Below are 14,972 nucleotides of genomic sequence, written 5' to 3'. Positions count from 1 at the left end.
AGACTCAGATGCATAACATCAGCATATATAAAAAAAAAAAAAAAAACAGTTGACAAAATACAGAGTACATCCCTGGCTCAGCCTTTCACAGAGCTAGGGGAATTATGGATCTAGCGTCTTGGGTCTCACGGCAGTGAGCTTTACGGGTCCCACTCTTTTCCCCCGGCTCACTGTCAGCACTGTGGCTTATAACAGCTGATGCACAGAACACATGTGCACACATGCTGTCTTGCAGATTTAGAGTGTCTGTGCTTACGTGTGTCACTGTGTTAAAGGAGTGTAAAGACAGGAAATGTAATTGCACTATTTAAACTCAAATGATAACAATCTGACAGTGTATGACACCTCACTTAAATCTCCTCCACCATGTAAGCCTCTGAAATGCGCTTGGTACACTGAGAGGGCCTGTCGCTGTTGGAAAAAGGCAGAGACTTTTTGTCAAGCCGAATGTAAAGAACGCTTTGAGAGATGAAATGCATGGCATGGAGGAATGCAGGAACATGACCTGGGCCATGTCTCTGGGTCACCGTCGCCATGAAAGGAGGCAGACAGACTACTGTGTGTCATTATGTTGATGACGTTTTTATGGATGATGTTGAACGTTTAACGCCTGATGACCACAACGCATGATCTTCAAGATAATTGAGTTTGAATGCTTTGTATTTTTGAGGTAATCCACCAGCATTTTGAAAGCATTTTAACATTATTAGGACACATATAAGACCTTATAAGATGCTTATGAAAATAAATAAGCCCATACAAGTGTTAATTAAAGCACAATTAACATTATTGCTTATAAGACACTTGCAGGCTCTTATTAGAAACTTGTTAATGGCTTATATACCTGTAATTGACATTATGAAGTAAAATTAATGTTAATAACATTGTATTGTTTATTACAGGTATATAAACCATTAACAATTTTCTAATAAAAGCGCATAATAGCAGATCCTTTACTTAAGTAGAAGTACTAATACCACACTGTAAAACTACTCTGTTACAAGTAAAAGTCATGCGTTGAAAATATTACTTGTAAAAGTATGTAAGTATATATCATCAGGAAAATGTACTTAAAGTGATGGTTCGGAGTAATTTCACCCTAGGGTCCTTTGCACCATGACCTCGAGCCAAACACCCCCCCAGAAGCTTTTTTCACCTGGGTCGAACATTGGGAGAGTTAGCGTAGAGTAGCGTTATCAGCTGAATAGCTTAGCGCAGGGGCTAATGGACCCACGTTTGTATCTCGTAAATGACCCCACTAATAATGCCCGAAATGATACCAAACTTCTACACTAGTACATATAGGTTATGCACTCATAAAACGATGGATTGGAAAGTTTGTAAGTACACCAGAAGTGTATGTAAATAACACTTGCCTGCTGGCTTCTGCTCTCTACTGTTGTTGTTGTTGCTGCTACCTGCAGTTAGACGAGTGCTTAGGGCAGTCTACAAATTACAACACCGAAAAGAGATGCAACAAAAATATTTATTAATTTAATGATTAAATAAGGTAATGTCTCCAAACTTGCCTCAATTATAACTTGTCTCCTGCTAGTTATACTACAGCACTTACTTTAAAAAAAAAAAGTTAAATTAATAAATATTTTTGTTGCATCTCTTTTCGGTGTTGTAATTTGTAGACGGCCCTAAGCACTCTTACTGCCCGTTAGCTAGCGGCAGCAGCAGCAGCAGAGAGCAGAAGCCAACAAGCAAGTGTTATTTACATACACTTCTGGTGTACTTACAAACTTTACAATCCATCGTTTTATGAGTAAATAACCTATGTGTACTAGTGTAGAAGTTTGGTATCATTTCGGGCATTATTAGTGGGGTCATTTACGAGATACATCACTGGGTCCATTAGCCCCTGCACTAAGCTATTCAGCTGATAACGCTACTCTACGCTAACTCTCCCAATGTTCGACCCAGGTGAAAAAAGCTTCTGGGGGGGTGTAGGCTCGAGGTCATGGTGCAAAGGACCCTAGGGTGAAATTACTCCGAACCATCACTTTAAAGTATTAAAAGTCAAAGTACTCAATGCAGAAAAATCCTCACATTTTAGAAACTGGAAACGATCCAAACAGTTCTGTCAATCAACTCAGTGTTTAATCCTCTAATAATTTCATCTGTACATGTAGGCCGTTATGTTTTTTAGTTTCATTCATAATAAAATGTCATATTTTATAAACTACATGTGTTTTGTTTGCAAAAATCTTAATTTGTAATGTAACTAGTAACTAAAGCTGTCAGATTAATGTAGTGGAGTAAAATGTCCAATATCTCTCTCTGATATGTAGCGGAGTAAAAGTAGAAAGTGGCATGAGAAGAAAAGACTCAAGTAAAGTACAAGTACCTCAACATTTCTATGTAAGTACAGTACTTGAGTAAATGTACTTAGTAATAGTCCACCACTGCTAATAATACAATCTATACAGATCCAGGACAAGTAAACAATAGCAGACGCACTCTGTATTAACAAGAAAGACAGACGTCCAAAAGGCTGACAGACACGACTACTTTTATGAGCCCGAACAGTCCTTTTATGAGGTTTTAGGTTTCCCTTTATATTCCTTGTCTCCTCATAAAATTACTAAGTATAACGCAGAGCTGACATTAACGTGACACACACTTCCCCTGTTCCCCCGGCTCAGCTTTCTTTAAAAAGTAAAGTGAAAAAACGGTCAGTTTTCATTATGTCTTCAGCCAGCTATGGCACTTGAGAATGGTATCTTTTGGTGAAGCGTGCGAGTACACTGAACCCCTTCACCAGGCGATGAACTCTGACCCGTATCTAATGACATGATCTAAGACAGGGATTCCCAAACTGGGGGGCACACTCCCAAGAGCGGCCCGGAGTTTTAAAAAGCTGCATGGTGGCCCAGTGGTTAGCACTGTGGCCTTAGAGCAAGAAGGTAGCCGATTCTAACCCTGATCGCCCTGGGCCTTTCTGTATGGAGTTTGCATGTTCTCCCTGTGTCTGCTTGGGTTTACCCCACCATTAAAAACATGTTCCCCTCCCTCTTTACCAAGCAGATGTGTTGGTGAGCATCTTGCGTCTTAAGACATCGTTCTGCACTCTGCAAAATAGTCTCGGGAAGGAACTTGTGGTGGAGCATTTGCACCCCGCAAAAGAAACTCCTCATACAATATTAAATGAAGTTAACTGTTCACACACAATACAGTAACGTGAGCTATTTAAATTAGCTGATACATGGTTAAATGTCATTTGCTCTTACCAATGTATCTCCGTGTGTACTTCGTCTGCAGCAATCCCACCAATCAGTCTACAAAACATTCCAGTTAGAGAGGAAATGCGCTAAACATATTCTTTGTAAATCTTTACAATCATTCTCCAAAAGAACCAAGCAGGCCTGCTTTGTTGCACAATCCAAATTTTCTTCAAAACTTGCCATTTTCAGTGTGTAGCTCCAGGTTTGTTGTTTCCCGAAGCGAAGGGATTTTGAGAACGGCAACACACAGAGAGCGAAAGAAAGGAGAGGGACATCCGGTGAGTGAGCAACGAAGTGCCCTTTAATTGATTAATTGGAAAAAAATTAATTGACAGATTGATTGACCGTGAGAATAATCGTTAGTTGCAGCCCTAGTGTTCACACCGGAAAATAATTAAACTAAGTAAACTTACTTTTTTTGAATTACTTATGTTATTTCCCGTTTGTACAACATAAAGTCCATTAATTTCTGTTATACTAACTGGCAAGGATAGTATAATGTGGTTTGGAGAGATGTAGCTCAGTTTAAATGGCAGGATAATAAGAAAGGAAGCTTCCTTTCAAAGACCTAGACAATAATATCTGCTTTCATATCAACCCAAATAAAATACCATGATGGAGTACAGTGAAAGCAAAACTTAATGATTGCTCAACAACCAGCAGAGAATTTGGTTTCAGGACCATGGATAGCATCAGAGAACGTATATCTACAGGTCATGTGAGCGACAGCGTCTTCTCTAACACCTGGCCAATCAGATCTGATCATTACAGCATCATTAGTCTATTAATGCTCTGTGGCCCAATTAACCCTTTGAACTCTGCAATAGAAATGATCCGCCAGTGCCTACATTGGTATTTTTGCTTATTGTGATGTCATTTTGTTTTTCTTAAGATTATTTGGGGGGAGCATTTTTAGGCATTTATTACACAGGACAACTGGACATGTGAAAGGTGAGAGAGAGGGGGAATGACATGCAGCAAAGAGCTGCAGGTCGGAATTAAATCTGCAGCCGCTGCGGAAAGGACTGAGCCTTTGTACATGGGGCGCACGTTCTACCAGGTGAGCTACCCAGGCGCCCCATGATGTCATTTCTGGGAGCATCCTCAAATGCTTCATATCCCCAAAATCTGTTCAACCTAAGCTAAAAGGTTATGTTAGCCGATAAATTAAATTATTATATTAAATTAACGAAACTATAAAATTGTGTCATGAATAAAAAAAAATACAACCATCTGAGAAGTTTTGTTTTTAATTAAATTGTACTAAATAAAACAAACAAAACATATTGATCCAAAATATTTGTAAATGTAGAAACATGAACAAAATATTTCTTAACACTCCATAACTTGTTTGAACTATGTGCATTTTTTTGTGTTTTAGTGTTAAGACGTTTTAATAGTTTCATCTGCAGTAGAATGGTGTCACGTAACGTGATAGTGTGATCACGAGCGTACAACGTAATGATGCTAAAGACAGAAGCCTTATCTTTCTGCTTCAAAAAGGAATGAATGCTCTAGCTGTTATGTTTTTTTTTTTTTATTTTAGATTGATTTTAAAACCAGATCATGTATATGATCTCCAATGGTTGCCAGGCGGGAAGTCCATTCTCTAAAGCCCAGTTCAGACCAAAGATTCGCGATGAGACGAAACCATTTTAGAATGTCGCAGAGAGAAGTTGCAGCGGTATGAAACGGCCAGTCTCAACTCGACTCAAACCAGCAATGGTGTCGCTGCGACTCAGCCTGTCGAGTCACAGAGGCTGGTTTTAGAACGAACGGGATGTCACCTGTTTCAACAGCCAATCAGTCAGCTGGTAAAGTCAGCTGGTAAAGTCAGCTATAAACTATAGAAATAAAATGATCCATTTTATTTGAATGTTACAAACAGCTGGTAGAAATTGCAGAGTTTTAGGCGGAGCTTCAACGACCGCCCAAAAGCACCGTAACGTTATATGGTGGAGAGAGGTAGAGAGTGACTGAATCAGAGAAATAAAACGTGTTTTCGCCGATTCATCACTAGAAATGCAACTGTAGCATACATCTCACTATCACTAACGTTATCCACGTTCATATTTAGATGCAACAAATGATATTTCCAACTACAGAAAAACCTAAAAGTCGGAAGTTAGGACGGAAGTGCAAAGAGTGGTTGCTATGGAGATGATACACCGCCTCGTCTCGTCTCATTGGTGTGAACTGCCAGGTTTCAGAACGCTGCAGACCAGCTCGTTGCAAGAAGTTGCATGTTTCAACTCGTCTCGTCGCGAATCTTTGATCTGAACTGGGCTTAAGGGTTAACACGCAACTAAGAGTCAACAGAACCCCCTTTTTGATGACTGTCAGAGTAATGGTCCCTTAAACTGTGCACTTTGTCAGTCTGGTCTAGAGGTTGCATTGCAGGGTTTCCCCCAGTAAAGGTTGTTTAGCCCGGTGATCTTTTTTTGACAAGGGCACGGCTGGGACCAGTCATAGATTGATGGCAGCATTAATGTAGAGCCCAATAGTTTCTGTGATGACAGAATCCAGAATGGAATCGTGAAATTGAGAATTTAAATAAGCTATAACACAGATTCCATATGGCCCTACATTAAGTCAGTGCTGAAAGCGAACTGGAGATTTGAAAGTATGACTACGTCTAACTTTTCAACAGAGCTGCCCCACTCTAACTTTAGTTTAAAAAACGTCTTAAAAATACATTATCCAGTAAAAAATAATTCCCAGTGGCTTAGGCCTGGTGGGGGGCAACTTAGGCCCGGTGGGCCACCAGGCTTGCAGTAGGGGGAACACTGCATTGATTTTCTCTTGATTTTTGTCACATTGGTTCATTGTAGAAAGAAAACAAAACACAAGTCAAATTCATACCTTAGGGACTGTTCGTTATTTATATAAAGGGCCACCGGAGGAGTTTTGGGACCTTTAGTAAAAATAGACTTGACCCTCCCTTCGCCATTAAAAAAAAATGTCTATGACCCTCCAAAATGACTGAGAAAAGAGACATGACCCTCCCCATCGATTTATGGATGTCTTCCGTACTGGTTAGTACTTGGTAAAGATGTGCACAGTCCACTTATTTTTTACAGCCGTGACCTACATGATTCAACCTATGCATTCTCATCTTATACATCCCACTCCTCTGTTATGGTGTGGGGGCCATTTCAGTAGATTTAATCGCTAACATTGTTGTAGAAACAAAATAAGCATGGAAACTAAATACACACTTCCTGCATTACTTCAAATACTAAGTTACTCCTCTAGTAAACTAGTATTCACATGAAATAAAACAATAAAACATTGAGTCCACAACACAAAAACTGGTTGCTATTGACTCGTCACTAGGCTTCCTCAGTCATTGTATATTTTACATAGACTGTAAGCTGCCGAAGCTGAACATTATATTCCATATAATTTAACAATTCGCCCTTATGAAATCCAATTGCGGCACGTCTTGGAACCAAGGTTATAATTGTTAACGAAAACAAACGAAATAACGACGAAATAAAAACGAGGCATTACAAAAAAACGATAACCAAACTAAAACTGTAATGTCTGTTTGCAAAGCTAACTAAAATAAAATAAAATACTGATAGCTGCTGGTTAGTAAATATGAACACTAAAAGCGTGAGGAAGCATGGGTTAATATGTCGATTGATACTGGGATGTCACACAACTGTGTGAGTCGATCAAAAAGTTCGCCACTTTACTCGAACCAAAGTTCAAAACATCTGTTCATGTCTTCTTTAGTCTGTTGGCTATTTAGGTTTTTTCTTGGCACATGTCACTTACACATTTTGTACTTACTGCAGCGTCTTGTGTAGACTGTTTACATATTTGTGCTCATCACCATATGTACATTTTATGTACTGGTGTTATTGTTGAATACATTGTGAATACATATTTCTAAAATGGTATGATGTTTTTGTTGAGTTATTATTACACAATACTTTTTTTCTGACCTTTTTTAATCTTGCCCCCGACAAATAACCCATATTACAAAAAAGATTAAACTAAGCATTTTCAAAAAATAAAAACTAAACCAGCAAACCCGCTTCAAAAACTAATTAAAACTAAACTGAATTTGAAAACAAAATGTAAAAACGAAATAAAAATAAAAACTAATGAAAAATGCAAAACTATAATAACCTTGCTTGGAACACAATAGACGTACGTCACATTCACCAGCCAGCTCCAAACAGGTGAACGAGGCCTCTCCACTTCGCCTTTAAAAACAAAGTGGACTAAAACGTATACAAGTCCAAATCTATACAAAACGCGCAATCAATTATTAAGCTGACATCAAATGTATATACATGGCATTTTGGAAACTTTTATTGCAACGTTGGCACGGCAAGAAGTAATTTTAGTTTTTTACTTCTTGCTGCTCCCAACGTCAGCCAGGTAGGCTAATATTTTTTTTTTTATATGTATATGATATCAGATGTATTACCTACCACCATTTAGTTGTTTTGTGTTTAGGGCTGTCTCAAACGATTCTTTTTTAAACGATTAACCTAGCGATTATTTTTTCGATTAGTTGACTAATCTAACGATACATTTTTCGATTAATCTAACGATAAATTTTTCGATAAATTTTTCGATTAATCTAACGATTAATCTAACGATTAATTTTTCAATTAGCGATTATTTACCCATTGCTCAATTATTAACAATTTACACAAAACAAATTTCAATAAGGTTCAAATCTCTATTTTTAACAGTAGTAGGTAAAATAATGAATAAGCTCTTGTTTAACATCCAAGCTCTTCTCCCTTTAACTTAACTTTAATTATTTGTATCTAAAGGCTGGTTAAGCACTGTAGAGAGAAGTTGGACAGTTTTCGTCTTATCCACCGCTCTCTTGCCAGTAGCCTACTACTGTAACTGACCCAAAGAACGACGTTTTCGAGGCGGGGAGGGCATGAGACGAGAAGGCATAACATGGGAAGCTCCAGGCTGCAGCCATACAGTCTCAAAGTTTTGCCAAACTTGCGATCTTAAAGAGGCCGGCAGGGACCTGTTGTGAGTCGCCACCACTCGCCATACTCGTCTTTTTGTGCCGCTATCTCTGACTCACTCACTGGACCGTTGACCTGCATGTAGGCGGAGGAGCTCGGCTAGCTTCAGATCTAAGGTGGAGGTACAGATTAGGTGCCCCTAGAACCCATGTATCTAACAGTAGTTCCACATTACATTAGTTCTGCATTACATTAATTAATTTGCACCTGAGTTTTATTTATTTATTTTATTTAGTGACGCGTCCACGCAAATTATTTGTGTTGACGCATTTACGTAGTCGATGACGTCGACATGACGTCGTCCCAGCCCTATTTCTGTCATTTCAAATATTTATAAAATATGTCAGACATAATTATTCCACTAATTTTTTTAAACAATGCAATTACCCGTTTCAGCCACCAGGGGGGCAGTGCTCCCTCTGCCTCCCAGCAAAGTCATGGGTCAGACCCATCTGGTAGCGGTGGCCAAGACTGAGAGCTACATAGATAAATATGTACCAAACAAGCCATTTTGAAATTTTGCTGTTTCATGAATACAAAGTTGTGTGACCCCCCCTCCTAGACTATAAAATTGTGGGTGACCCTCCCTTCAACAAAGAATAAAAAGACATGACACTCCCCTATTTTCCTCCGGTGGTCCATTCCATAAATACCGAACGGTCCCTTACACAGACACTGTTTGTATCCACCAATCGAATTCTACACACACTGTTGCAGTGTGTTACTTGAATTAATTACGTTATGCAAATCAGAGCAGCACTTACCACTGGTTCAGTCGGGCTGGGTCTCTTTCTGTTCATATGTGAGCAGGGGTGAAGGGTGCATTTTAAAAAGGTGAGTGGGTGGAAGGACAGATGTATGTTGCTTTTGCGAGGGTGTTCATGGTGTGTGTGTGTGTGTGTGTGTGTGTGTGTGTGTGTGTGTGTGTGTGTGTGTGTGTGTGTGTGTGTGTGTGTGTGTGTGTGTGTGTGGTGTAAACCAGCTTAATTTTCAGCTACGGCTGTTTGAAAGGTTAAGAGCGATCACTCTGCTGGAAGTGCGGTGCGACACTCCAGATTAATTCTGACGCCTATGAGCATAGGGCATCATGACACACAGGGACCAAGGCCGGCTGAGAACTCTAATTTGTGGGATTAATTAGTGAACTTCGTTGAGAGCTTAATGAAGCTATCAGGGTGCTTTTCAGTCATTCTCTACCCGCTTTTAAAGTAAATATATTCAAAATGGGAACACGAGTTTGGCTATGGATGAAGGGATTTGATTGTCACTCTGTAATTTTCGGTCTGACAACCTTGTAAGTGTGAGAGGCGTAGGTGGGCCCGTGACAAGGAGCTTGCTTTTCAGATGACAGCACCACAATGCTTGTCACTAGATGTTTTCCTCCAATCAAAATCACATTATTCAAATCTTTGGAAATGTCAACAGAGCAAACTTTTGATACTTAATGCTTTAATTTCACTCCGAACGTCAATCAGCTCTCTGAGCCATGAGACAGAGCAAGAAGAGAACATATGGGTCAAAAAAATAATGACATCACCAGGGTGCAATTTGTGAAAAAAGCTGAGATGTTTTTTGATCATGCACAACAAAACAAAACATGCAAGAATTAAACCCCCCTTTCAATAACATGGATATAGGGCCAGCCATGCCAAAACACTTATTTATGAACTTCAGTGTTCAATGCAAAATATTCTCAAAATGAAATACCACAAAGAAGTGTCAACATAAAACACAGCACTTTCAAGCCGGAGAGCAGAGTTCACTTCGCGACGAAAACAAAATACTTTCACCCAGGAAACACTTTTCTGTCTGAGTGTTTTAATCCAAACCATGATCTTTTTCCTAAATATAACTAGTCGTTTTAATGCATAAACTTAACTGTCAGAGCCACATGATGCTCACTTTTTCTGGCTAAACTCCACTACATGGCCCCTGAAAGGAGCGTCATCTGATGGTGCCTGTAGCCGGCTCACAGTCACCGGCTAAACAACTGCCGCTGGAGCTCTGTAGCAGCTAAACTCAACCAGCAACTGCTGCTCGGATTATATCGTTCTATGGGACTATAGACTGTTAACGTCTATTGGTGAAGTAGCATTGATCACTTTGAGGGGGGTCAGAACAGCACAGTCCTGTACAATGGAACACAGACCCTCTCTGCACACCCACCATTTTCACACAGGGGCCTTTCAAACACTGGGATCCTGATGACCTGCCCCCCCCCCTCCCAATTTTAAAACTGAAAGACTTTCTTTGGTGAACATAGTGGAGCATTTAGCACCTAAAGAGAGAGATCTTCCCCTCAGGAGTTGTTAGAGACTAAAAACAGAGCTAAAAGAGAGTTATGTTTACAACAGAAAGATGAGCAAGCTAGATAACAATGGTTACATCAGCAAAAAGCGATTTACATAAGGCCATATAGCTATTGCTAGTTTGCTAGTTTGCATCTGAGGTAAACACTCAGCTGTGCAGCGACAATTGTACAGCTAACGTTAGCTACCCTAGTAACCTAATGATATAATGTTACCCAAACAAATTTTCATATAAATGTACATTTAAATAAGAATAAACCTAACACATAGTTGCAAAAAAATTAGGGTCATAAGGAACAGTTTTGACTCAATAGGAGAACTTAGCTAGATATGAGATATCTAACGTTAGCTAACAGTTAGTCTCAACCCTGCCACTGAACTTTGCCAGACCCTCCTCCAAAGCGCGCTGAAGGAGGGTCTGGCCACTTCACACAGCATTCGGGGATGGGAGGAAAACGTGCTCTGGTTTGATGGCATCTCTTTAAACCAATCAGAATCGTCATGGGCGCTGCTAAACTCCGCACAGAGCCACTTCAAAATAGTTGTGCGAGAGAAAACTCAGATTGGACAGATAGTCTAGCTGTTACCATTAGCATAAATGTTAATTTACCATTTAACATCATGGATCCCCTTAATCCAGTTACTGTAGCCTTCAGTTTTGACATTTTTGGGGATCTGGTGCCTTTCGTCTGCCCACAATTTGCAGTTATTGGAGGGACAAGCAGAAAGTTTTCTGTCCACCCTTAACTGGCGACAGCTATCATCATCCGCTGCCAATGATGTGAGGACGCTGTTTACCCATCCGAGTGGCTCTTGGTAACCCTTTTTCGTCTGTCTGTGGGTTTTACAAATACTTAAACAGTGATGAGGCGATTTCATCTGACTTCTTTTGAGGTAAATAGATCAAATGTTTTCCAATTAGCCTTTATTCATTTCCTAAAAAGCAACGATTTTGGATATTCAAGGTTTTCGCCCGGCAGCGACGGTATGTAAAATGTGAAATAAATGATCTTGTAAAGTTTTCAGTTAATTTAATGGTGTACAAAAGTGTAACTTATTCCCTTTCTAATGGAATGTCATTTTAACCACTTTAGCCACTTTACTTTAGCTTTGTCTTTGCAAGAGTCAAAAGGAAAAAGGAAGCCAATACCGGTGAATTAGCCGTGCGCTTCCCATGGCCATACTTGGACTCCCCTATCTCCCCACACTGCTGTTTTTTTCCCGGGGGTATTAAATATATTAACAAGTCGCCCAAATTAACATTAATGCTGTCAACACACCAAGAACGTACTTCTGTTCTTCACAATAAAATGGCATGCTCGAAGTCCAAATGATGCAGTTAAAGCTTCTTGATTTCCACTTTGAATCAAAGGTATACAGCCACCTGAGCGTCGCCCAAACCTTCATACTGCTTTCTCTGAAGTCACTTTTATATACTAATTAGACATGTAAATGTCTATGTACATATACATTCACCTAAAGGATTATTAGGAACACCATATTTGACCCTATCCTATCAATATGGCCCAACATTTCTAAAGAATGCTTCCAGCACCTTGTTGAATCAAAGACACAAAGAATTAAGGCAGTTCTGAAGGCAAAAGGGATCCCCCCCACCACACCATAACACCACCACCAGCCTGCACAGTGGTAATAAGGCATGACAGATCCATGTTCTCATTCTGTTTACGCCAAATTCTAACTCTACCATCTGAATGTCTCAACAGAAATCGAGACTCATCAGACCAGGCAACATTTTTACAGTCTTCAACTGTCCAATTTTGGTGAGCTTGTGCAAATTGTAGCCTCATTTTCCTATTTTTAGTGGAGATGAGTGGTACCCGGTGGGGTCTTCTGCTGGTGTAGCCCATCCGCCTCAAGGTTGTGCATGCTGTGGCTTCACGAATGCTTTGCTGCATACCTCGGTTGTAACGAGTGGTTATTTGAGTCAAAGTTGATCTTCTATCAGCTTGAATCAGTCGGCCCATTCTCCTCTGACCTCTAGCATCAACAAGGCATTTTCGCCCCCCAGGACTGCTGCATACTGGATGTTTTTACTTTTTCAGATCATTCTTTGTAAACCCTAGAAATGGCTGTACGTGAAAATCCCAGGAACTGAGCAGATTGTGAAATACTCAGACCAGCCCATCTGGCACCAACAACCATGCCACGCTCAAAGTTGCTTAGATCACCTTTCGTTCCCATTTTGACATTCAGTTTGGAGTTCAGGAGATTGTCTAGACCTGGACCACACCCCTAAATGCATTGAAGATTGTAGATAATTTCATTAACTAATAATCCTTTAGGTGAGTGTATGATAATTCACACGGAGATGCTTAGATGTGTGTAAATTATTTTTCTTTGCACTGTTGGGGGAGGTCGACCAGGAAAAGCACTGTGAAAAGGCCGAAAACTGCAGAGTGGATGTTTCCAGATATGATCGATAGCTGTGAATGGTGTCCGGAACATAGACACAGTTAAAGTTACTAAAAAGTGTTTTTTTCAGTGCAATTCTTGGGGGCACTACATAGTGCATACATTTACACTCAGAGTTCACACACTCCCTGAGCGGCCGCTAGCTCACCTGGTAGAACGTGCGCCCCGTGTAGGCTCAGTCCTTGCCAGCGGACAAGGTTCGAAAAAGACCCTAGGCCCTTTGCTGCATGTCATCCCCCCTCTCTCTCCCCCATTTGCTGTCTCTCTTCAGCTGTTCTAAATACAGGAAAAATCCCTAAAAAAAATCTTTAAAAAATTTAGATTAGTCTAGAATTTAGACAGTCCCAAAAAGATGGCAGACAGTAAATATGAGTTTGTCTGAAGGCTGATGGATCTCTGTGATGAACTAAAAATTTACAGACAAAGATCTATTACATGACTGGTTGAGGTACCAACCAGACAGCTCATTATTTTTAATTAGCTCCACCTTTCCTGTCCCTTTACCTCTGGCTTTGCACATAACGTCGCTGGTCTTTCTGTGACACACACCAGCCTATCGTAACACCAGTTGCCTGAGAGGGAAATTCCCTCTTACTTTTTGAAATCACAAATTTAGACGCATAAAGGTAAGAGCTTAGCGAAAGGTCTGCAGTTTGAATTATTAACGTGTAACTATACAAACATGAAGCAGGACATGACTGAAAAAAATCAATGTGTGCTCTACTAAAGCCTCTCCATGAAAAGTACAGACAGCATGTCAACTGGTCTTTCTCCAGCAGGCTTAAGAAGAGATCTGAGATGATAGATCACAGATGTGCTCTTACTGTTTCGCATCAAGAGCCACCGTAATTCTAAACCCCAGGTTCCTATTACAGACAACGACGTGTTTTTGGAAGATCTATGTGATGGAAAAAAAACATGTTATGGTTATGAAAATGGAAGGCTACGGTTTCCTGGCGGAGGGAGCGACAGTCGGAGTGTGGAAATGGTCAGATGTTGCTTGTTTTCCAATAGCCGCAGTTTCACTGCTTGTTATTTGCAAATTGTGTTACACAAACAAGCATGATTAACTTGATATCTCAGGAAATTGAATAATAGGCAGCCTCGTGGTTCACTGCAAAGAGGAAATAAGTTCTGTGATTGTGCTGCCAGGTTGTTGGTGTTCTGCTCGGCCCTAGAGTGCCAGATTGGGTTCAAGAGTTTGTCACAGAGGAAAATACAGCCGACAATTCCACTTGCGTGGACATTTCTATGATCCACAGCATATTTGTGACCAGTGGAAATTATGTTTTTGTATTTGAGATTTGATCTGCCGATGGTGGTTTCAGAGGTCAGACCAATGATGTCATCTTGTTTGATTCCAATCGTATGTTGTATTTATGATTCTCTCTTTCGTTTTTCTGTTGTTCTCTTTAGGTTCATCTTGGTCTTCAGCTGCCTGGTCCTCTCTGTGTTCTCAACCATCCCGGATCATCAGGTCTTCTCCTCTTACTGCCTCCTCATTCTGGTACGAAACTGGACAAGCAGCCACAAGCAGTCTTGTATAAAGTACTTGAAAGCAATACTTGAGTAAAAGTACAAGTATCTTACCAGAAAATGACTTTCGTAGAAGTCAAAGTCACCTTTTAGAGCATTACTTGAGTAAAAGTCTGAAAGTATTTGAAATTTACTGTACTTAAGAATCAAAAGTAATTTTACTAAATTAAATGTACATAACTATTAGAAGTAAAAAAAAAAAAAAAAAAACTTCATGAGCTTTATTGTGGCTTCCTCATAGTGAAGCATAATATTCAGGGTTACCACACCTTAAACATCAAATTCAAAGTCTGACATCAATAAAGAGAAAAACTGAATTTTATTTTTTGTTCACTCCAACGTAAGAAAACATTTCTTGAAATGTAGAGGAGTAAAAGTATACATTATATTTAGGATATGTAGTGAAGTAAAAGTGAAAGTTTCCAGAAATATAAATAACGAAGTAAAGT

General features: G+C 39.8%; 1 protein-coding gene across 17 annotated transcripts in view; it reads left to right on the top strand.

Moving 5' to 3' along the window:
• The window catches only part of LOC120560464 (potassium voltage-gated channel subfamily KQT member 5-like), a 193,540-nt gene that overhangs the window by 123,324 nt on the left and 55,244 nt on the right, over positions 1 to 14,972 (top strand). For all 17 annotated transcript variants that reach the window (XM_039803015.1, XM_039803071.1, XM_039803029.1 and 14 more), the window contains exon 2: positions 14,404 to 14,494. In XM_039803015.1, coding sequence (XP_039658949.1) covers positions 14,404 to 14,494 — 91 coding nt within the window. The remainder of the gene's footprint in view (positions 1 to 14,403; positions 14,495 to 14,972) is intronic.

The sequence above is a fragment of the Perca fluviatilis genome, chromosome 1, assembly GCF_010015445.1.
Source record: "Perca fluviatilis chromosome 1, GENO_Pfluv_1.0, whole genome shotgun sequence".
NCBI lineage: Eukaryota > Metazoa > Chordata > Actinopteri > Perciformes > Percidae > Perca > Perca fluviatilis.
The sequence above is the reverse complement of the archived record's forward strand: the minus strand, read 5'-3'. Positions and strand labels throughout refer to the sequence as shown.